This window comes from Lepidochelys kempii, chromosome 2 (assembly GCF_965140265.1).
Source record: "Lepidochelys kempii isolate rLepKem1 chromosome 2, rLepKem1.hap2, whole genome shotgun sequence".
NCBI classification, from domain to species: domain Eukaryota; kingdom Metazoa; phylum Chordata; order Testudines; family Cheloniidae; genus Lepidochelys; species Lepidochelys kempii.
The window spans coordinates 169,610,253-169,633,103 of record NC_133257.1 but is presented as its reverse complement, the minus strand read 5'-3'; the positions used below and the strand labels follow the sequence as shown (position 1 = coordinate 169,633,103).

Sequence of the window (22,851 nt, the reverse complement as noted above, 5' to 3'; positions counted from 1 at the left end):
AAAATAAAGTCAAGACATTAAAATGGTGTTTTGGGCACAAGCACTAAAAACATTGTTACATTATTGCCTGTATTATTGCTATTGAGTTGCATAATTCCACAATACGAAACCTGGATATTTTAATAGAATCATAGAACTCACAACCCTGGGTTTGGCAGGCCAATGCTCAAACCACTGAGCTATCCCTCATGTGTCTACACAGCAAAAAATGTGCAAAATAAAATTCCACAACTCCATAGTGCCACAGCTATTTTTTATACAAGAAATTAAATTAAACAACACTAATCTAATGTTGCATTATGGGCCACAGATTTTTAAAAGGCTTTGATTTGTACACCTGCAATCAACTACAGGCAATTGTGAATGTAAACAGAAGTACTTATATGTTCAACTCCCAGGTTACAGGTGTGACTATAGAGGGCAGGTTGAGGCCCCTTTAAAGATTTTGCTCATAATAGCTGTACATTCAAAATAAAAATTAGAAGTCAGAAAGTGAAAAGTTACCCACAATCCCCATAGTAATGTCAGCCACCTTGCACACCCCAATTTCAATTAGTTGTTAGACAGGTCAATACTTTACAGTGTGTGCAGCTGGTTTTCATGTTTAGTGTACTGTTTTGGGGAGCCCTGGAAGAATTCAACATGATCCTGTCATCTAGTTTTCAAACATGAGGCTTTCTCAACCTCCCCACTTCATTCTCACACACGCACTCTCACACTTGATTTGGCCAAGGAGACCTGGATAGGACTCGCTCTCTTAGGAGTTAGTCCAGACTATATTGGTGAAGTTCAGTTTTGAGAGATATTGTTAACCTGTCCCTTTTTCCTTCTGTGTTTGTATCTGCATCTTTGTCCCAAGTAGAGGGGACATCATTTCCCTGTGCTCCCAGCATGTTTTGTTTTAATTCTTTGTTATTTTTTGAGCTCATGCATACAAAAGAAACTGTTCACAGACAAGTATAGCGTATGCAAGCAATGTGCTCAGTCAACGTTGCTAATGCACTTCCATTGTAACTTGCAGGACCAGTCCTTAGGCTTCTCCTGAGCAGAGACTGACAGTGGCATATATATTGTGTCTAATCAAAGGTCCTAAAGAGAGTCTTTGATTATTTGCCAGGAAGGAATGTGCATCTCCCCTTACTGCACAACATCCATGCAAAACCATATCAGCATACAGTATAAATCCCCACTACAACTCAGTCCAACAAAAGAGAAGGAAAAAGATTCACCAAACAATGTGAAGATACAGTCAGCCACTTGTCTCAACCCACATCACAGGAAGACAGACTACAAAGAGAATAACTAAGAGACCAGGAGATTCAATCCAGACATAAAACAAAACTGCAACAAGATTCTCCAGCACCACAGCATTGCCAGAAGATTGCTAGGGGAACTAGACAAGCACAAGCTGCAAGCTACAAAGCTCTTGAGAAGAAAACCAACAGTGACATGGACAGTTTGCTATCCTAAGGCAGACCAAACATTGGGTCTATGTTGTCAGGGTTCCCAGAACGTCTCCCTCATTTGAGGCCTGAGAAGTGTCAGGAATAATCCAAAAGTGAGCATGGCTGGGGTGGCAAATGTTGATACAGCACATTCCCATTGGCTTCCATGGAATCCTTGGTAGGAATTAAAGCGGTTTCCCTTCCCCACAGGCACAGTGGGACTCTGTGGTGCAGGAAGGAGCCATTCCTGCACCAGTAGGGGGTAAATTCAGGCAAACTCTCCTCCTAGCGCTGACAATATCATTTTTAAAACACTCTGTGCTCGGCTCTCCACGGCAGCCAAGAAAAGTGCTGACAGGCTCCCCAATTCTTAGCCCCAAGCCTCAGCGTAAGCTAACGCTGCTGTTTTAAAGGGGCAACTTTCATTTATACCACTTGTGGAAGGTCCCTCAGTGACATCATGCCAGTTGAGAGCCTTGCACAGTGGTGGTGGAGCTGGTGCAGGAGGTGGCATAGCTGCTTCAGCCAGCCTTACTCTGGCAAGAAATTCCCCTGCACTTGAGGGGAGCTCTTTGGCTGGTTTAAGTACACTTTGCACTGCACAAGCAGAATCCAGCCCTCTAACATCCTCTTGCCAACAGATTAAACGTTTGCTCGTAAACAATTCTGCTCTCAGATCTGCACTGACATCTGTGGAAGTTCTGCACAAGTGTAGAGAACAGTCACAGAGCAAATCTGAGCGCAAAATACTTCTCCGAGATTTAGATGTGATCATGTTAAGTATCATGTTCAGAGTTATCAAGCTAGTCAGCTATTTGAAACCAAACACATCAGGGTGAATTAAACAGTGCTATCTGAGACTCCAGTTGTGGCAAAGTTCTTGTTATTACTCCAGAGGTTATAGGCAGCTTTCTGAATAATTACTATCCACAGGCAACCTAATTCATCACAAGAGACATGACAGCGTATAAACTCTGCTGCATTAATTCAAAACTGGTATGGTTTAAGGATGAGACTGTTAATGTAACCACCACACAGAAAGTGTGAATCAGTGGTGTATAAAGCACATTCCCTGCATTTGTGGGTCCTACAGTGATTATTACTTTTGAAAAAAATACATTCATATTGTCCAATACAATGGAAAGAAGAAAAATTTGGTGGTTTGAACAGAGGACTGGAAGTCAGATCTACTGAGCTTTGCTCCTGGTTCAATCACAGATCTGTTCTGTGACCTTGGGCCTGATCTTTTAAAAGTGCTTAATTCACAGACATGTTCTGAGGCTTAAGTCATTAATGTTTGTAGAATATTCTGGGATCCTTCATAATACCAATAAATAGATAGTCTGTGATTGAGAGTTTTATTGCCAATGAAGTGATGGCACATAAACTATAAATAGGAAAACACTTCTTGCTGTCATGGCTTGAAATTGCTTTTCAGTCAAACATTTGCATCCCACCTATTTTATAACAAAGAAGTAGGCACACCAAGGCAGGACTTGACAAACTGAACTAGCAGGTAGAATTTTTCCTGGTAGGTAAGAAGCCTAATTCAACAAAGTCTCCAGCATTCAAACTTTCATGTTTTAAAAAATTAAGGTTCTAATCCATATGCTTGTGAAGATACCTTTTAAATGTAAGGAAATGCAAAGCTGTCTTCCTGAGCTTGCAGGCAAATGTCACAAGTTTCTCAGCAGCTGCTCATAACTTTCCCAAACAATAGCTGAAGGAAATTAACCAGACTCTAGTCAGTTTCACAAGTGTCATTCAGAACCTTGTGAGCAGAAGTGACACTGTCATGAATTAGGCCACATTTTCTTAGCTGCTGCTCATAGCTTTCCCATGAAGTGGCAGAGGCTGCTACTGAAGATATTCACTCAGCAGTCAGGATGCTAAACAAGAGAAACAGACCCTTTCCCTTCCTAAGAGCTAGGAGGCACTGGAAGATGGTGAGGAAAAGAGAAAGAGAATTTACACCGTTCCAGCAGAGTTCATCGTACACATACTAGTTAGAGGATCATGTAAAAGACTGATACCAACACAGGGTCTAGGGACAGCACACTGGTATCGATCCCACCATCTTTCCCCTTTCTAAAATCTGCACTGCGGGCTGGAGTTTATGCAATGGTGCTACAACCAGAACTGTCTGGTGGCCAGACTCCCTTTCATCTTCCTTGTCAATCACTGGCTCGTAGGTATAGTCCCATGGAAGAGAACAGGGAAATTTTTCAAGCAGTGAACTAATGGGCAATTTATTGATCCAAGATGCTACTCTATGTGAAGGTGTATACACCAAAAGATACAGTTGGAATACAAACTGTCAGGAACAGTATCCCTGATGATGCCAAAGAATAACTGGTTGCTGAGCTCTGTGACTTTATCCTCACTCACAATTATTTCAAATTTGGTGACAACATATACCTCCAGACCAGTGGCACCGCTATGGGCACCCGCACGGCCCCACAATATGCCAACATTTTTATGGCTGACCTGGAACAACGCTTCCTCAGCTCTCATCCACTCATGCCCCTTCTCTACCTAAGCCACATTTTGCTGACATCTTCATCATCTGGACCCATGGGAAGGAAACCCTGGAAGAATTCCACCACAATTTCAATAGTTTCCACCCCACCATCAACCTCAGCCTGGACCAATCAACATGGGAGGTCCACTTCCTAGACACCCCGGTGCAAGTAAGTGATGGTCACATTAACACCACCCTATACCGAAAACCACCGACCACTATGCCTACCTTCATGCCTCCAGCTTCCATCCCGGACACACCACACGATCCATTGTCTACAGCCAAGCGCTGAGGTACAACCGCGTTTGCTCCAACTGCTGACAGAGACCAACACCTAAAAGATCTTCACCAAGCATTCTCAAAAGTACGATACCCACACGAGGAAATAAGGAAACAGATCAACAGAGCCAGACATGTACCCAGAAGCCTCCTGCTGCAAGACAAGCCCAAGAAAGAAACCAACAGAACTCCACTGGCCATCACATACAGTCCTCAGCTAAAACCTCTCCAACGCATCATCAGTGATCCTCAACCCATCCTGGACAACGATCCCTCACTTTCACAGGCCTTGGGAGGCAGGCCAGTCCTCGCCCACAGCCAACCAGCCAACCTGAAGCATATTCTCACCAGCAACTACACACCGCACCATAGTAACTCTAACTCAGGAATCAATCCATGCAACAAACCTCGATGCCAACTCTGCCCACATATCTACACCAGCGACACCATCACAGGACCTAACCAGATCAGCCACACCATCACCGGTTCATTCACCTGCACGTCCACCAGTGTAATATACACCATCACGTGCCAGCAATGCCCCTCTGCTATGTACATTGGCCAAACTGGACAGTCCCTACGTAAAAGGATAAATGGACACAAATCAGATATTAGGAATGGCAATATACAAAAACCTGTAGGAGAACACTTCAACCTCCCTGGACACACAACAGCAGATTTAAAGGTAGCCATCCTGCAGCAAAAAAACTTCAGGACCAGACTTCAAAGAAAAACTGTGGAGCTTCAGTTCATTTGCAAATTTGACACCATCAGCTCAGGTTTAAACAAAGACTGTGAATGGCTAGCCAGCTACAAAAGCAGTTTCTCCTCCCTTGGCGTTCACACCTCAACTGCTAGAAGAGGGCCTCATCCTCCCTGATTGAACTAACCTCGTTACCCCTAGCCTGATTCTTTCTTGCATATTTATACCTGCCTCTGGAAATTTCCACTACATGCATCTGACGAAGTGGGTATTCACCCACAAAAGCTCATGCTCCAATACGTCTGTTAGTCAATAAGGTGCCACAGGACTCTTTGCCGCTTTTAGTTGGAATAGTGTGGCCTGCCACTTTAATTGTGCTCAAAAATAGATGGTTGTGCATGAGCTACCATACGTACAAAGGAGGTTGACCTTGGCTCCTCTAATAAGCAACTAGTGCAAACATAAAAACCCTCTGAAGTTAACAGCTAGTTTTAACACAAGAAAGTAATCTGTAATTATTTTTACACCGTTTATCTTGTGATTTCATTTCATACTAGTTATATTAGGGGAGAGCTGTGAAACTGTTCACTCAAGTATATGAATTTGACAAGAGGGATATTTTGGGGCCTTTTGTCTTAATTTTAGGTAATCTGTCCAACTAAGAATGGGGTGGGGGGAGAGTCTGGGAGGAACATTAAATATTTTAATTCATTTAAATGTCTTGTCACCAGATAATTGAGCTGATTGCTAGTGTTCCAGTAACTGCTATACCCAGAATTCTTATTAATGCTCTTAGATAACACAAAGTGGAACCCTTTAAAGATGCTAGCTCACTTCATTGTCTCATTGAAAAAGAAAGCAGAAAGGTGTTAAAATGGCCTCCAATTCTGACCCAATTTATGTTGGGTAAGTTTTCCTTAGTACTCTGGGTTTAGTTATTAAATCTGGTCCTGGACTCATGCTAAAGAATACATGGGGAAGAAGGGTGCACTTACAGGGGTTGCCAGTATTGATACATACAATATTATTCAGTTCATATCTTTTCCCACAGCATTTACCAAAGAGCAGCATCTCCCCATCTTCTAACTGCACCTAGTGCTATTTGAACCAAAGCTGACAGAGTGCTTCAGTACAAAACAATCACAAGTCTTCATGAGTAATATGCATACACCTTATTTGATGCCCATGATATCTTTCATGTATATAGCACTTTCATCCCAACTTTGCCAACCACAGATATATAGAGAGAGATAAAGTTATGAATTGTGCATTGCCAAGAACTCAAGGATTAGCAAACACTCTTATTCCTGAAAAAGTGCCATAGGATCTTTGATTTCCTTTTCAGAGGAAAAATGTAAGCATGTGTGTTTCTGTCATTTCTCTTTTCTTCTCCTCCCTCGAAAGCTTTCGTGTGATAGAAGGCAAGAAAGGCTCAAGTCCACTGCAAAAGTTCCTGGGAAAACTGCAAAAAAACCTTTGGCATTACCACCAGTTATCTTAACCCAAACCTGCTTCCCTTAAATATTCTAACTGCCTGTGCTTTGAAGAACGACTAGCAGTAATAGTTCTGTGAAGATGTAATGAAAATGTGCAACCACAGACTGAAAAATAAATCAGGTTAAGCAAATCAAAAAAGACTAACCAAAATGGATTACTTACAGTTCTGGTTACATGACTCAGAAAGGTCTCAGAGTTATCAGGCTGTGAAGAATAAAAATAAATGATTAAAATCAATTTAATCATTCCCAATATTTTTTACAATACATGTTTAAAAAAGCTTCCCCCATACCTCTCCCACCAAACAAAATAAATCATTCAGGCACAGAAATGATCTGCAGTATTATCAACAAGCAAATGTCACTGAGACAGACACACAAATGGAAATGCATCTTACATTGTGTGAGCTTCTGAGTTCTTCTAACTACAGGGGCTCTCTTATTCCAAAGTTCTGGCATACAGTTACTTGTACAATAAGAGAAGACTAACACGTTGGAGACAGAAAAACAATGTCAAGAAGTTTCATTGTGTTATGCGTGATTTAGCTGTGCAACTCCCATTTTACCCTTTCACCCACTCATTCTTTGCTACCAGATACAAAACACATATATATGTGCGTCCTAAGGAGGGAAGTTAGGTGTTACCCTTTAGGTATTCGGGGTGCTAAAACCCACACACAGCTTTAGAAATAAGCTCAATTAGCAACTTTTTAAATTCTTTTTATTTTTATAAAAATTAAAGCTAGCCTATTAATCAATATGGACAAAATTCTGCCTTGACTCACTGGGCTTAACTCACTACAGCATTACTCCAGACTTAAGCCACTGTAATAAGCAATAGAGTCACACTAGTCTGAAACTAGTGGTGATTCACGCCCAGTGACTACAATGTGTTTGTAAAGGATTGCATTCAGGGCAAAATTTGGCCTCTCAGGTGAGAAGATACACCAGTTTAACGACCTTGCAATATGAGGTTACAATAGGATGGCAGCAGAAACATTTTATTTTGCTCAACACATATCAGAATTACTTGAGCCAAGCAGCCTTCACAGGTTAGAGAGAGAAACTTACTGATTTTTAAATTAAACTAATAATGCTAATGTATAAAGAGCCCATCATGCATAAAACAGCAGTCAACCTTTAAACCCCTAGAAAGACGTACATCCTGGGAAGAGACTGGATTCTGTGTAGTATCTGCAAAGTCAATTTCAGACATCTGGCAGAGAGAGCTCAAAGAAAAGGTGAAGGTAGATATTTTCCTTTTGTAATAAGAGTTTTATAATCATAGTTTATATTCATCTGTGCCTTCTGTCCTAAGGGATCCCAAATCACTACACAAACTGTGAACCCAATATGCAAACACTATTCAGAATAGGGATCACTTCATCCACCACTAAAATGCAGTCACATCTGGGGTAGAATGTGGCAGTTATTCAACGGCACTCAGCAACACTGCGCAAGAGCTTAGGACAAGAAATGCAAAACAATACGATATCCAATTGCAAGTTCAGTTTTATTCTCTCCAATTAAAGTACAGACTAAAGGGACCGGCAATGAGGAGATGAAAGTAGGCAGCACAACCCTTCTTCTCACCGTCATAGCACTTGCTGACACAGAACCATGCACTAACTCAGGGTTGAGTAAAGAGAATTCAGTCTTGAGACACTTACTTAATCTGAAAAGAACTCTTCAAGAAAAAAGATGGTTCCAATGCTCAAGCATATCTCCACTGAGACCAGTTCCTGATACTAGGAAAACACTCAGCCCAGTTTAAAATGGCACAAGCACAGTAAGAAGAAAAAGAAAATGTGATTCCTTCTGTTGAATCACCTTGCTGGGATGAGTTTAACCTGCAACTTCGAGACTTTGAACAAGCTTGCAACTTGATCAGTGTTAACTGTAAAGACTTTGCAAAATGTAAACACACGAACACAATGTTTGCACAAGGCTAGGAGTACCAGCCACTGCCCAAGAGAGATTAGAACTGCTCTAATACACTGGCATGACCAGGAACTTGTGCCACCCAACCAAGTCACAAGAGAATCAGAATGGGAGAGAATTGGAAATCTGACTCCACGGATTGGCAAATGAGAGCAGCTTCGGCCTGGAAGGTGCAGTTTTATTATTTTCTATTATTTTTGCTGGGGACTCACAGGAGATCAGAGTCTTCTCTCATTAGAGGCAGAGTTTCTACCATCTTCAGGGAAGAGGAAATATAATCCGGCCGGAAATTCAGATTTTATCTTAACTGCGAATGCAGTTTAATGTCTGAAGTACGTAAAATACACTTATTAACAGTACCCACTTAATGTGCCTGAATAGAATTTGACAGCACATACTTCCTGCACTAAGCCATAACCACTCTCACAGCTCAATAAAGATTAACAAGGAACCCTCTGATACACTGGTAACAAGAAGGATAACCAGAGTCATTGTTATTAAATAATTATCTGAATTATTATTAAAAAATTAAATCCCTAACAGAGCAGTCATTGTACTGAAAATTCATGCAGGGTAATTCTGTGTATAAATGGCTAAAAGACCCCCCACCTTTCCACAGAATGATGTTAATATGAATAGGAACTGATGCACAACAGTAGCGACAGAAGCTTTTAATACAGGAGATAGGCGGGGCAGGGCAGCTGTAACAGCAAGGGTGTCTTTTCATTGGTTTTAAAATTCTGTTTTCTTACAATTCTTCCTTACAAACATGAAACTAAAATCAAGGTCTTCTCCCATAAACTAAGCATGCCCTAAAGTACTCTGCCTGCCTGTGGTTCCCTGCAGACCATATACTAGTGGAGAATGGTGCTGTAGCCCACTGGCCAGACCTCCGTCTCTCAAGAACACCCCTTACATGATCTCTGTGTTGGATCCTCCATGAGCAGGTGGAGGCAGCTATGCCAGCTACCAAACTCTGGAGGAATCCCCAGCTGGGGGGGTGCTCTGGGTTGTTTTCAGCATCTTTGTGTTCCCAGCTCAGTTCCAAGGGGTCAGACCATGGTATGGAATCTGTTCCTTTAGATACTGTGTTGAAAAATGATTGGGCACAATTTGTCTGAGATTCTCTTACTCTGGAAACATGCCAGCACAGACTTCTGTGTCAAAGAAATCTACTTGCAGCCATCATGCCCCAATAATAATTCAGCACTGGATATCATGCAGCAATTATGAACGTCTGATGTCCTTATAAGCAAATGAAAAAGGATAATTAGAATAGAGACCTACAACAACCTTAACCATATCTGTTGATGTACACCCTCGCTAAAATGCTCATTCAGAAAGGGACTATAGGGAGATGGCAATTTCTGTTGATCTGCAGAGATAAACAGGCACATGTCAAGTTTTTACGAATGGTGAATATGCAATTTTTGTGCTCACACTTTTTTTTTTTCCAGATCCCATCTTTACAGCTTTGTATTTACGTGACATATGCCGCTAGTCGAGTGTTTGGGGAATTCCATCATCTCTTTTGCTCTTCCCATCACAAGCCAGATACCCATACCAAAATCAGTACCGACCCTCTCATAATAAAGATGTGTGCGTGTGTGTGTGTGTGTGTGTGTTGTCTTATGTGAAACAAGGCCAAAAGCCAGACTTGCCAAATATCTGACAGTTCATAGGAAGGCCTTGCTGTTTAGCCAGTGCTCCCACATACTGAGCATGACATTCATGGCTTCCGAGCCAACTGTCAGGAGGGGATTTTTAACTTGTCTGCTTTTAAGTTTTTGAGCAGCCAGCTTTTGAGCAACCTTGCTCATTGCTCTCTTTCTCTCTCTGTGTGTTGCATTGCAGAGAGGGAGCAGAGACGCCAACAAAGGGTGTGATGAATGAGGAGGCAACTTCCTGGACTATCTGTTTCAGAGGGCAGCATCAGAACTATTCCCTCTATCCTCCTGGTTTAGTGGGGAGAGTAGAGAAAGGACTGCAGGATGTGAGATGGAAAAGGCAACCGTGGGAACCAGAGTGGTGGAAGAGAGACGTTAGGAACAATAGAGGAAGTGATGAAGAAAGAGGCAATGGAATATAAGGAACAGCAAATAGAGGACAGAGTGACAAGAACAGAGGAAGAAGGGTGAAGAGACAATGTAGCACCAGAGAGAGCAATGGGGAAGATACTTAGCAGAACAGAGTATAAGGCTCAAAAAAGAATGAGAGGAAAGGAGATGCATTGCCACTGTTAGCTTCAAGTGATAGCAATCAGACTCTCCTATCTGTCATCCAGTAGTCATCAACATCACGCAAATTAGAGAGACCTGCTTCACACAGACAGACAAAGGGGGATATCTTGGCTCCATTAAAGTCAATGGGAGTTTTGCCACTGACTTCGACAGAGCCAAGATTTCACCCAAAGAATTTAAACTAAGATTTTCAAAAGGAGCTAATGATTTTGCATGACCAACTTTAGATACCTTAAGAAATTCTGAACATCTGAAAATCAAGATTGACACCCAAAAAGCAAGGCCTCTAAAATCCCTATTCACTTTTGAAAATTTTGGTCTTAAGCTTTATGCAGTAGATAATGACAGTTCTGGCTACTATCAGAAGTTGAAAGAAAATTGCCCCTCTTGCTTTAATAGGCCACTCACATTTATAGAACTAAACAATTTGATACCTTGATAGGGTAATAAAAATCTCGCAGGTTAGTGGCTAATTTGACATCTCAAATATATCCCAGTGTCATCCTTTCTAAGAATGTTAAATAGATTACTTCTCCGATAGTAAATAGGTTCTGGCTCAGATCCAGTGATCCAGACAATAGGGATATGTTGAGGGCCTCACAGCTGGAGTTCGGGTTTGCCCTTGGGTGGGTAAACAGCAGTGTTAGGTTTTGATTTGGGTCTCAGTTCACTCCTTCTCAATGCCCACAATGGCACCAAGGCTTCGTGCTTTTTTCCACAATCTCTCTTTGATGCAACTCCCCCACCTTCAGACACCAGACTTTCATCACATCCTCTCGCATTCTGACTCCCGTCTTAGACCTCACTGGCATTGCTAATCTTGTCATGAGGAGCTTTCCTCTGCCAATGCTTCTGAATCTCTCTGCTGACCCTAATATTATTCCAGTCACATCTCATATGCAAATAGTCAAATTCTGGAGTTGTCCACACGGAAGCCCCAGACTTGATAAGAATGAGAGAGACATCAGTGGCCAGCACTGAGACACAGAAACCTTGTCTGTTATGAATCCCTTGGCCACGAGATCAAAAGACCTTAAGGGGAGGCCACCTTATTTACAGTCTAAAAGGAGGACAAGGAAAAGAAGGTTTGTCATAAAGATAAGCTGCTATGATCATGTCTGCAGAAGCTAGAGCATGGAGGCATGAACTGAACCAGAAGGCTGAAGCAAGGAAGGTAGTGTGTGGAAAGAGGGTGATAGTGGAGGATTTTCAGGAGCAAACCAGAAGTCTGAGGCAAGGTGATGGGTGTTTGTGGATGGGGGAGGAAACCAAAGAAGAAGAGATGGTAGAAAAATGCCAGGTTTTTTTTGTGGGAAATTTAGGGGAGGTTGGAATTTTTTTTTTCAAAAATTTTTCATGTTAAATTTTTCATTTTTTCTATGAAAAAAAATGAAACCAAAACCTAAAACCTTTGCATTTCTCCCTAAAACCAAAAATATTTAATCACATTTTACTGACTATTTTGTGGAGTTTGGTTGGTCTTTAGAAGAATTAAAATATTCAAATAAAAATTCAGGATTAAAAAATAAAAAGAGGTCATGTTCCATTAAAAAAATGGTTTTGATGGAATATTTTCAGTCAGATCTACTAAGAATTCAAGGGAGGGAGGGAAGTTGTTAGAAACTTAGAGGATGGAATTAGGTGATGGGTAAAGGAACTGCAAAAAAGGAGTCCAGAATTTTCTCAATGCAATCCAATTGGTTCAGATTATTTTTATATATCCAAGGTATTTTTATGGCCATAACATGTGAACACCTCAAAATCTTTAATGTATTCATGAGGTAGGGATGTGCTGTTACCCCCATTTTACAGTTGGGGAACTGAGGCACAGAGACACTGAGGGCTTATCTACACAGGTCACTCAGCCGAGTTAAGTCAAACTAAAGGTGTCAAGTCAACGCACATACATTAAAGCATGTTAAACCCCCATATGGATGCTCTCACTCAGGAATAAAGTGGTCTTAGTTCACTCTAACATAATCCTTCTCATCATACACACCAAAAGTACAATATTTGTACCTTCTTCCTAAAATGCATTATCTGTATTCATGTGCACCCGCGACATGCTCATCACCAGTAACAGCATTTCAGGGGCAGCAAACACAATATATCACTTTTTTCCTATACAAAGTACATTTAAAGGATGGTTAGATTCATATTCAGTACAAGATTAAGCAGGGATTTGTTACGTGAAGTGTGAGACTAACAGAAATGTTTACAAGGAAGGAACTTGTTCAAGAATAACACTCCAACTCCGAATTAAAAAAGCCATCTGTTGCTTCCTGTCAACAATGCTTAGAAAAGATCACAATTTTTTTTAAAAAGTTCCACTCCTGAAGGAAACTAGCTAATGAAGTCAAAACAATGGATCAAGTTAAGTTGACTTAACTACAATCAAAGACATAAAAAATTACAACAAAAGAGAAGATAAGACCAAGGAATGTGCATCCACTTTCAAGTGAATATAGTGGGAGATCCCCTGTCCTCTTTGTTCATTTGAACAAATAGAAAGTTCCCTCACCTTTGTTAATATTTAGATGATTAATGGGATTAACTTTGCTTTTCCTTTTATTTGACTGCTGCTTTAAAGACACCTGAAAAGTAAGGGGAATGCAGCATTCTTCATCACTATATGGTTAACCTTAGCTTTTAATACTATGGTCCTTTTCAGGAAATGAACATGAGCTTCAACCTTTGTCTGATCAGCACGTGATGAACTGGAGCAAAGACAGTTAAAGCAGACTCACCAGTCCAACTCTCCCCCCTCACCTACACACTCCATGTCAGTAAAATTTTACTTGTGTGCAATCATCTCCTTAGAAACTAGCCAGAAGTACAGCTCAAGATTTTTAAGTGTAGAGAAGTCAACTAGCGATCCTACCTAAGGTAGTTATTACATTATTGGGCAGCTATGAAAAAAAAGTCCGAAAAGTTAAATCAGCATGTGACCTCAACCAAAACACTGACTGAGGGCAGAGAAAGTAGAATAAGGTGGCATTGATTGAGGGAATCATTTTATGATAACACTGAGTAAAACGGGAACAACAGTTATACAATAAAGCAGTCATCACTGAGCCTAGCTTGTCAATATTTAATCTGAAGTTAACGTATTAATCCACTCTTAGCTGCCTCAAGTAGAAGGTTAAGAAACCTTTTGCTCACCAACAACTATATTTATTCAACTAATTTAGACTAGAACAAAACTTGCTTCCAAAGTTAATGTTACAGGGGTTGGTTTTCTTTATTGAAAGACAAGTAGCAGCCCTCCTCAGCTGAACATCTGTATTTACTGAACATCTGTGAGTGTATATTTTGCTGAAGTTAAAAAAAACCACAACACACAGTATGGCTGATGTATATTTTACAGACTTTATTGGGAAACTGATAGGCGTAGAGACAGCTTTTCCTTCCCATACTCCAGACACTCTACTCATTCGAAAATACTTTAAAAGGAGGGCAAAAATATGCTTAAAAAGCAAAATCCTGCAATCGATGCTGCAGTCCTGCTCTTGTTCTGTACACAGAACTGTCATTGCCAGAAAGAGAACCTTTGCACATGGACTGATTTGACAATAATGCTGTAAAAGCAGAATGAAGAATTTTGCCTAGATCACACATGCTTCTTTTCATTCTAAATGGTCCATGGACAGCAAAGCAGAGAGCATGTAACTCTATTTGCATGCCTAGTAAAGGCAAATGTACATGAAAGTTGCCTGTGGCATAAGAATACGAATGCCACTAAACAGTCTGAAATGAGTTACTGTTCCATGCATAAAAATGCTTCACACCCTAAATGTTACCATGAAAACAGAAAGGGGGGAGGAAATGCACTGTGTCTAGTGAATGCATCATATTGCTGGATTTAGGTTTTAGTTATTGCTGCCTTAATTAGCTACATTGTAGCATTACAGAAAGGCATCAGCTTTCTTCTAGTACTGCAACAGTTATATTCCAAACTGAATCATGATAGGAACTTGAAGCCAACTTAGAAAAAGAGTACAATCATTATCTGAACAGGAACTATTTTTATGGATCTGGGAAACTACCCTGACAAGCACTGCAACTTTATTCTTCTGTAGTTTACTACAGTTCTATTCATGCCAATATCAAATACAAAAACATTTTGCTAGATGTAGAAGGCCAATGGCATTTTGGGATGTATAAGTAGGGGCATAGCGAGCAGATCGAGGGACGTGATCGTTCCCCTCTATTCGACATTGGTGAGGCCTCATCTGGAGTACTGTGTCCAGTTTTGGGCCCCACGCTACAAGAAGGATGTGGATAAATTGGAGAGAGTCCAGCGAAGGGCAACAAAAATGATTAGGGGTCTAGAACACATGACTTATGAGGAGAGGCTGAGGGAGCTGGGATTGTTTAGCCTGCAGAAGAGAAGAATGAGGGGGGATTTGATAGCTGCTTTCAACTACCTGAAAGGGGGTTCCAAAGAGGATGGCTCTAGACTGTTCTCAATGGTAGCAGATGACAGAACGAGGAGTAATGGTCTCAAGTTGCAGTGGGGGAGGTTTAGATTGGATATTAGGAAAAACTTTTTCACTAAGAGGGTGGTGAAACACTGGAATGCGTTACCTAGGGAGGTGGTAGAATCTCCTTCCTTAGAGGTTTTTAAGGTCAGGCTTGACAAAGCCCTGGCTGGGATGATTTAACTGGGAATTGGTGCTGCTTCGAGCAGGGGGTTGGACTAGATGACCTTCAGGGTCCCTTCCAACCCTTATATTCTATGATTCTATGTAATGTTTGTGCAGACATTTTATCTGAAGCGTAGGAAAATTCCGTTTTTGTTGTTATAATTGTTGAAGAACAAAGCACACATACTGAGTCTGATTTTCATTGCATTTTGGATGCACACTAGAATATTGCACAGGATGCATTAGGACATGAACACATTTATAGCTGCTATCTTTCATTTTTTATTAAATTCTCTTTGCAATCTCCATATATTTCTATAGCTTTCATGGAACAATAGTGACTCCCTCTGGTGGCCAAAGTAGTACACGTCTCTAGTGGATATAAACTGCAAGACATATTTCAAAGGCACTACACTGAAATCTTGTTGGGTTTTTATTTGTAGACCCACAGAGATTTAAGAGTGGCTTCAGGCTATGAGATTGAAGAGCTCTTTTAGCTCATGCAGTAGAATCTCATGTTTTTAGATCAAACAACGTACCTGGAGTGTGGCACTACATTTATTAGACACACATCATTGTATTGTACAAAGAGTGCGGTTCCAGATAGGGGAGGAAAAAAAGCCAAGTTAGAAATGGTTCCGCATACAGCAATGGGAAATCTGGGGGGGGGAAAGACTGTTAAAAAAAGGTTAAATGATCAAGACAAAAGTGTCACTATTACTGCTTTTGCTGTTCCCTCCTTAATTCAGAACTACTGTACGGAGATATATGCATCCCAAAAGAGCAACCATACTTTAATTGTATCATTTAATTTGAACATCTAGTATGCCTGGTTTTCTGCTCATCACATCTTTATATTGCTCAGTTTATTTTTCTACATTGACTTTTATGTATGTGTGATATAGTCTGGATCACATTCACTTCCACACTTACAATAGTCAACGACATCATAATACTGATGAATAAACACAAAAATGTTACCACTTCAAATACAATACAGTGAGCCCCATGCTTGGAGCTACATCAAAGGGGAGTATGACACCTCTGTGACATGCACTCCTAACACCAAAGAAAGTCTTCCATGGAGGTTTTGGCACTAGGGAATGGATGATGACAAGGCAGACACTGGAGAGGCAAATCTAAACTCTGTCAGGTATCATCATCCCCATTCCCACTCCCCAAATCCTTCAGTCAAACCACAGAATGCAGCAACATTACTGCTGTTTCCCTTTCCATGCTGTAGGCCGGGGTGGCCAACCTGGGCGTAAGAAGGAGCCAGAATTTACCAATGTACATTGCCAAAGAGCCACAGTAATACGTCTGCTCCCCCACCCTGCTCCCAGTGCCTCCTGCCCACCGGCATCTCTGCCAATCAGCACCTCCCCCTCCATCCCCGCACCTCCTGGTCAGCTGTTTCCCGGCATGCAGGAGGCTCTGGGGGGGGGGGAGGAGTGAGGGCACGGCAGGCTCAGAGGAGGGGGTGAGAGGGGTGAAGTGGGGGCAGGGCCTGTGGCAGAGCCAGGGGTTGAGCAGTGAGCACCCCCCGGCACATTGGAAAGTTGGCGCCTGTAGCTCCAGCCCCGAAGTCGGTGCCTATACAAGGAGCCACATATCAACTTCTGAAGAGCCGCATGTAGCTCCGGAGCCACAGGTTGGCCACACCTGCTGTAGACCCTCCCGTGGTAGGGGATTCCTGGGTCAGCAACAAGTTGAGGGAATCCTCGGCAACATGGCTTTGGAGAGACTGGTGCTGTCCTACAGAACAAGAAGACAAAGGCTTGGTACCTGTGCAGAAGGAAGGTGCCTTTGCTTGGATGCCCTCTGCTTCTAATCAATCACCTAAAATCTGTGAGCATCTCAGGGAATCCACAAACTCAAGTGGTGGAACCCCTTGATTTTTTGGGGTGGAAATAGAGGAAGCAACTCCTCAAACAAAAGAATCAGAATGAACCTGCAAGTGCAAACATATGGAGTTTCAACTGTCCTATGAGGGTTATGGCCACATACGAGGGCACTGGACCTAGTATCTGGAGGGGGATGGGAATGCAATATGTCCCTATCAACAGTATGGTTAGTTAGATCACTCCTTAGTTCTCTGTACCTAGGTTTTTTATGGCTCTAAAATTCTCTTACAGGAAAAAAAAGAAAAGAAAAGAAAAAGACAAAAAAACAACGATAGCATTCAAGGAATGAACAAGCCATAGCTGCTTCAAATTCAGTTCAATCAAAAGAATTTGATACAATTTTCCAGTGACATATTTACTGATTTCAGCTGGAATCCAGCATCACATCTGGCAGAGATGAATAGCTGCTCATTTTCAGTTTTAAGTGCAGCTTGGTCACTGTCATCATAGCCCAGAGGATTTGAAGGTCACACCCGATTAAAGAAAGTTAATGATCCCACATCTTCCAGTACTCAGATCCCACTTAGAATGAAATTGGAGAGGCCAATCCTTTAGCTGCAATCTGAGGCTATCACCGTACAACAAATGGTGTTTCAGTCAAAACGTCCAAAGAAAATCTGTTCCAGGGTCATATTAAAAATGGACAGACTGCAGTCTATGCAAACGTGGGGATGCTTCTGTATTTTTCATGGGAAGAGATATTTTTAAGTAAATTAAATGGGATGAGGATAAAAAGCCTGACTGTCACAGCTGTTCAAAAAAGGGAAATGAAGGTGATCTATAATCTGTCAAAAGTTTTGGGAGGCAAATATTCACATAACCACATGGAAAGCTGGGTTAAGAAGTTCTTGGTAGAAACAGACAAGCTTCCCTTAAACCACAGACACAAAATAATATTCTCCCTTGGGTTTCTCCCCCTTTCTTTTTCCCCCCCATTCCTAGCCTCCATTTTTCCTCCTACATCAGAATATGTTTTCACTCAGAGTAACTTGAGCTGGTTTTGTCACTGTTTTTAAATGTTTCACTTTAGTTTTTCTCTCTCCTCAAGACATTTTCTGTTCTCATATGACTCTTCTCCCCCAATTATTTTTATCTTTCATGTTCTGTGCCTTCTCCTCTCCTGTCTCTGTCCCATTCTCTCCTGCTTACTTCCCCAATCCTTTTGGGATGAGACCAGAGCACAGGTTCTGCTCACGGTCCAAATGGGGGCGATTATTTTGGTAAGTAAGCCTGAAATTTGAAGGTGCCACCCTTCAAAGATGGACAAACTGGCAGCACAGATAAAGAGCTACTTAAGTGAGAAAACCTGGAGAAAACAGAAAGAGAAGGAACCGAAAGAGTTAACTTCCATACAAAACATAAAGTTCAGTCTGTGGGTAGGTTACAGTAAAGCATGCATAGCTGGGTCAGCGCACTCTGAGCTTCCACGATTACAACAGCTATTTATTACAGTGATGTCAAAATGGCAACACTGCGAGGTATATAGAATGTTTTGGCAACTAGCTGACAAAAAGATGAAGGGTGCAAAAGTCAAGTCACGATTTTCCTGGTAAACATCACTGGTTAACTGTGCCTTAAACCTGACAAGCCAAACAGTGATAGGGCCCATTGAACTGATGGAGTCATTTTAAGATGTGAGCGGATGTGCGCCTCAAGGTTCAAGCTTTAAGTCACATTTAGTTAATGCAAGACATGCAACAGGATGTCTGAGGGGCCTCAGAGGTATCAAGTTTTGATATTTTTTTTCTTTTTAAAGATACAGTATCCTGGCAAGCTGTTAGTGAAGGACAACAGAACCACTGCAGGGGGAGGATGAAAATTAACTTTCTCAGTGCATCTTTGATTTTTTTAAAATACTTCCTAGAATCCAGAAGTGATCTGGAAATAAAATAATTGATTTGCCTTCTTTATTTTCTTAGCAATGGGTGAACTGAACAATGCTTGGAGCTTCAAGTAAAACCACAGCATGTTTAAGGGTCAAATTTTCCCTTTCTTTTCTGTTGCACTACAGGCCATATTAAGCAGTACACCCATTTATTTGGGCTCCAGACCAGCCTGACCAATTCTGGGGATGTCTGGGCTGGGTCAAGGGAGCAGAGAGCAGCTCTGTGGTCAGGTCACGCCCAGAGCCCCTTTAGATGACAAGCGGCTCATGCAAATAAGCTTCCTGAGCATCTTCCTCTCCCTCTATCCCCTTCACAAGGCTCAGAGAAGCTACAGGCATCAAAGACCCTTTACCACACTGCGCAGGGCAAAGGTGGAGGAAAGAGAACTTCTCTTAGAGGTTAGGATGGTTGGGAAAGTGCTAAGGGGCTGTGCTGTCACTTGTCTCTGAGGGGAGATCCTCAGCCTAACTGAGCCCACTGTCCCTTGCTGATGGATGGATAGATACTCCCCTTTCTTCCTAGAACAAGTCTTTCTGGACACTGATGTCAGCTAGAGAAAGCCCTCTCAGCCAGAGATGACCCGTGCCCGGCGATAGTGTGGGGGGGGGTAGGTTTGGGGGGGCAGAGTGAGGACAGCTGGCTTCAGCAGTGTTACTGAGCATGCTCACTGCATGTGAACATGCTCAGTAGCCAAGCAGCAAATCTGGGGGAGGGGGCATGTGACCCCGCATGCCCCCTCCCCCCACGCGTCATCTCTGCCTGTGGCTGAGGCTCGCTGATGAACATGGGAAGGAGCTGTGCTATGGAACGGTAATAACTCCATTCTGAAATGAATTCTTTGACAGAATCAACTTTGCTTTAAACTCCAGAATAGCCCTGCACATCTCCTCTGAGATAGGAAACCCACCTATCAGACTAACCACACCTGAACATAAATGCTTTCTTAAATCAGAGTGCTATTGACACCACTGGAGTCTAAATTCCACCCTCAGCATTCATCAACTGTTCAGTAACTTCCTTCTGAAGATCATAAGATTTCCTTCAAGCAAGCTGACAAGATGGTTATTCAAGGCCAGTGTGACCCAGAGGCCCTTTCATGCCAGCTGGCACATGGTTCACTGGTCGTTAACAGCAACTCCTAACAGGCCTGACAAACTCACTACACCTAGCACACCACTTTCATAATATTTATTCATAAAAAATATCATATGAGGTCTTAAATGAAAGCCGTGTCAAACTGGTTATGAATAGTGTCATAAAATGTATGTACCAAAACCATGCAAGGAGTTGTGTACATATACTGGAAATGTGTTTTTATAGTCTGTATTAAGGCAAAGTTGATAAACAGTTTTCTGCCAGAAAAATTCACTTATCTCCGTTCACATGCAGATTAAGCATTGTAAGTCAGCTCCATGGAGGCTCCATTGACATGTGAAGTGAACAGGGGGATGAGAAGCCAAAAGGGAGGCCAGATACTGGAGAGGAAACCACAGAGGGCTGCCCTGTCTCTGGAGGCAGACAATAAACTTTTGGGAATGGAAGGGGAAGACAAAAAGAAAACCTGTTATACTGCACCAAGGAGGTAAACAGACAGCATGTTTACATTCATGAAAATGGGATCCCAACTATGCCTTGGTTGGAAACACTGCTAAGGACATTTAGGGTGAGAACAGCTTCTTAGACAGATGGTTACTCACAATCTCTTAAATCTTAATTTTTGATAATAAATTTATGATTGTTTTCACTATAAATATAGCTCAGTGCTATGATATTGTGCAAGAAGTGGATCCTAAGATGACTCAAACAAGCTGGTGTGTACACTGTTCTTGGCAATAGCTGACCTGGTATTACTATTGGTTTTCAGTGGATAAGGGGCTGAATACTATGGGGGAAGGCTTCAAAGGGGCTCAGGGGCTGGGATACCCCTACTGTTAACCTGCAAGGCAAGGGAACAGCTGGTAGAGCCCAAAGACGATTGTTTGGGTGGCTAACAGGCTGGAAGTATCAAGGAGCTAGCACCCAATTAAGCACCAGCGAGTCTCCCTCTTGCAGGGGGGTAGGTGACTCTCAGTCCTGGGCACCCCCAAGAACCTTTACAGCCAAGCAGGATACCAATTCCTAGACCTGGACATACACAAGAACATACAGTAATTCTGTAACTCAATATATATATTCCATTGACTGTTGTGTCAAAGCAGTTCATTCGGTTATATGGCTGATTTCCCTTTACACTAAACACAAGCTCTTCTCAAAGGAAGCACAGAAGATCATTTTGTACCTTGGTATCATTTTTATTTTTAATTTATTTTCTTTTCATTGACATCTTTCTGTCTCTATTTTTTCTCATTTCTTCCCTGACCAACATTCATTGTCCATAACCTTTAAGCCAATTACTCCCCATCACAGTGTTCTTTACTAAAAGCAACTGAACGAAACCTCTACATAACAGTTTAACCACTGAGACATTACACTCAGATAAGATTGCACCAGTGCATCAGCACAGCTCAGGTAGGATTTTCAGATCCGTTGCATATTTGGGTGCCAAACTGCCCTCCAAAGACTGGTTCAGAACCCTTGCATTAGGCGAGATGCTGTGCTAAGAGCCTCTAAGAGGTACAGCACAGAACTCACAGCACAGAGAAAGGGGGAGCTGTGGTGGCTTTACGCCACCTTTGCACCATCCCAATCCTGAAGGATGGAGAGGCTGGGGGGCCTATCTAATTATGGCTGCCCTGTAGGTCGCAGCACTGCACAGAATCTCTGCAATGCTACATGCTGTGGACCCGTCCCCAACACATGCTTCCTAATCCCCTTCTTGTCTATATGCTGGGAATCGCCACTGGGTTCTTAGAAGGCAGTACCTATGCTGGGAAATCCTCCCCGGGCTACAACTAGGGATTTAAGGGTCCCTTTACTCTGCTCCTTTCCCTTCCAATATAAATGGGCCAGAGTAAGGGCAAGGTTCTCACCCATAGTGTATATGGCCATGCATGCTTCTGATTCTTTTTTCATTTTAAATCTTTTTTTATAAAATTCAACCATGTTTAATTTTCAAAATAAACAAATAAATAAAATGAGACCACTCAAGATCAATTTTAATTCCTACCATCCATTATATAGTGTCCCTAAAAATGTAAGCAAAATCAATTGCGTCAGATCTAATACAATTAAATAAAGCGCATAAAAGAACAGTTATTATTTTCATTTGAGTTGGATTATAAAAGCTATAGTAAAATCTCCCTTTTCAAGTCAGAGGAACTGAAATGACAATGAAAAGCAAGCAGTATGTGAACACCTAACAACAGCTGGCTTATATTTTAGCTCCTGAAACTCTGAACAGCTGCACTGAGTTGATACATGAGGGCCCTGATGTCATTGCTAAGCTTCAAGATGCCTTGTTTATTAGAAACTGGGAGAAAGAGCTTCTTTGGAAACAGACATTCAAGCTGAAAATACTTGATAAATTCTACATTCAGAAGAAACAAAATGTATGTAAATTTCATTAGCTTCAACAATCTAGCAGCCAACATGCCACTGAGAGTTGAATTACAGTACTCAGTATCAACCACCAGGAGGATTATGCTGGCGAGAACTATGTTAGGTTAGATGGATTTAATAATTTATACTAGAGCCATGCATTAATTACTTCTGTGTGGGAACCAAATGGTTAATCCTGGGGGAATTCTGCGCCACTGTGCAATACAGAATTTTGCAGAACTTAATGTTGGGCATGCAGAATTTCCTTTTTCCCCCCACAGAAATGGGCTGCAGAGATGTTGGCTGCCACTAG

The 22,851-nt window shown here is 41.8% G+C and overlaps 1 protein-coding gene across 9 annotated transcripts in view; it reads right to left on the bottom strand.

The window, feature by feature from the left end:
* TNS3 (tensin 3) overlaps positions 1-22,851 on the bottom strand; it is a 352,619-nt gene that overhangs the window by 171,204 nt on the left and 158,564 nt on the right. For 8 of the 9 annotated variants that reach the window (XM_073332748.1, XM_073332750.1, XM_073332752.1 and 5 more), the window contains one exon: positions 6,608-6,649. The exons of the other annotated variant lie outside the window; for it this stretch is intronic. In XM_073332748.1, the coding sequence (XP_073188849.1) occupies positions 6,608-6,649 (42 nt within the window). The remainder of the gene's footprint in view (positions 1-6,607; positions 6,650-22,851) is intronic. 9 annotated transcript variants of the gene reach the window in all.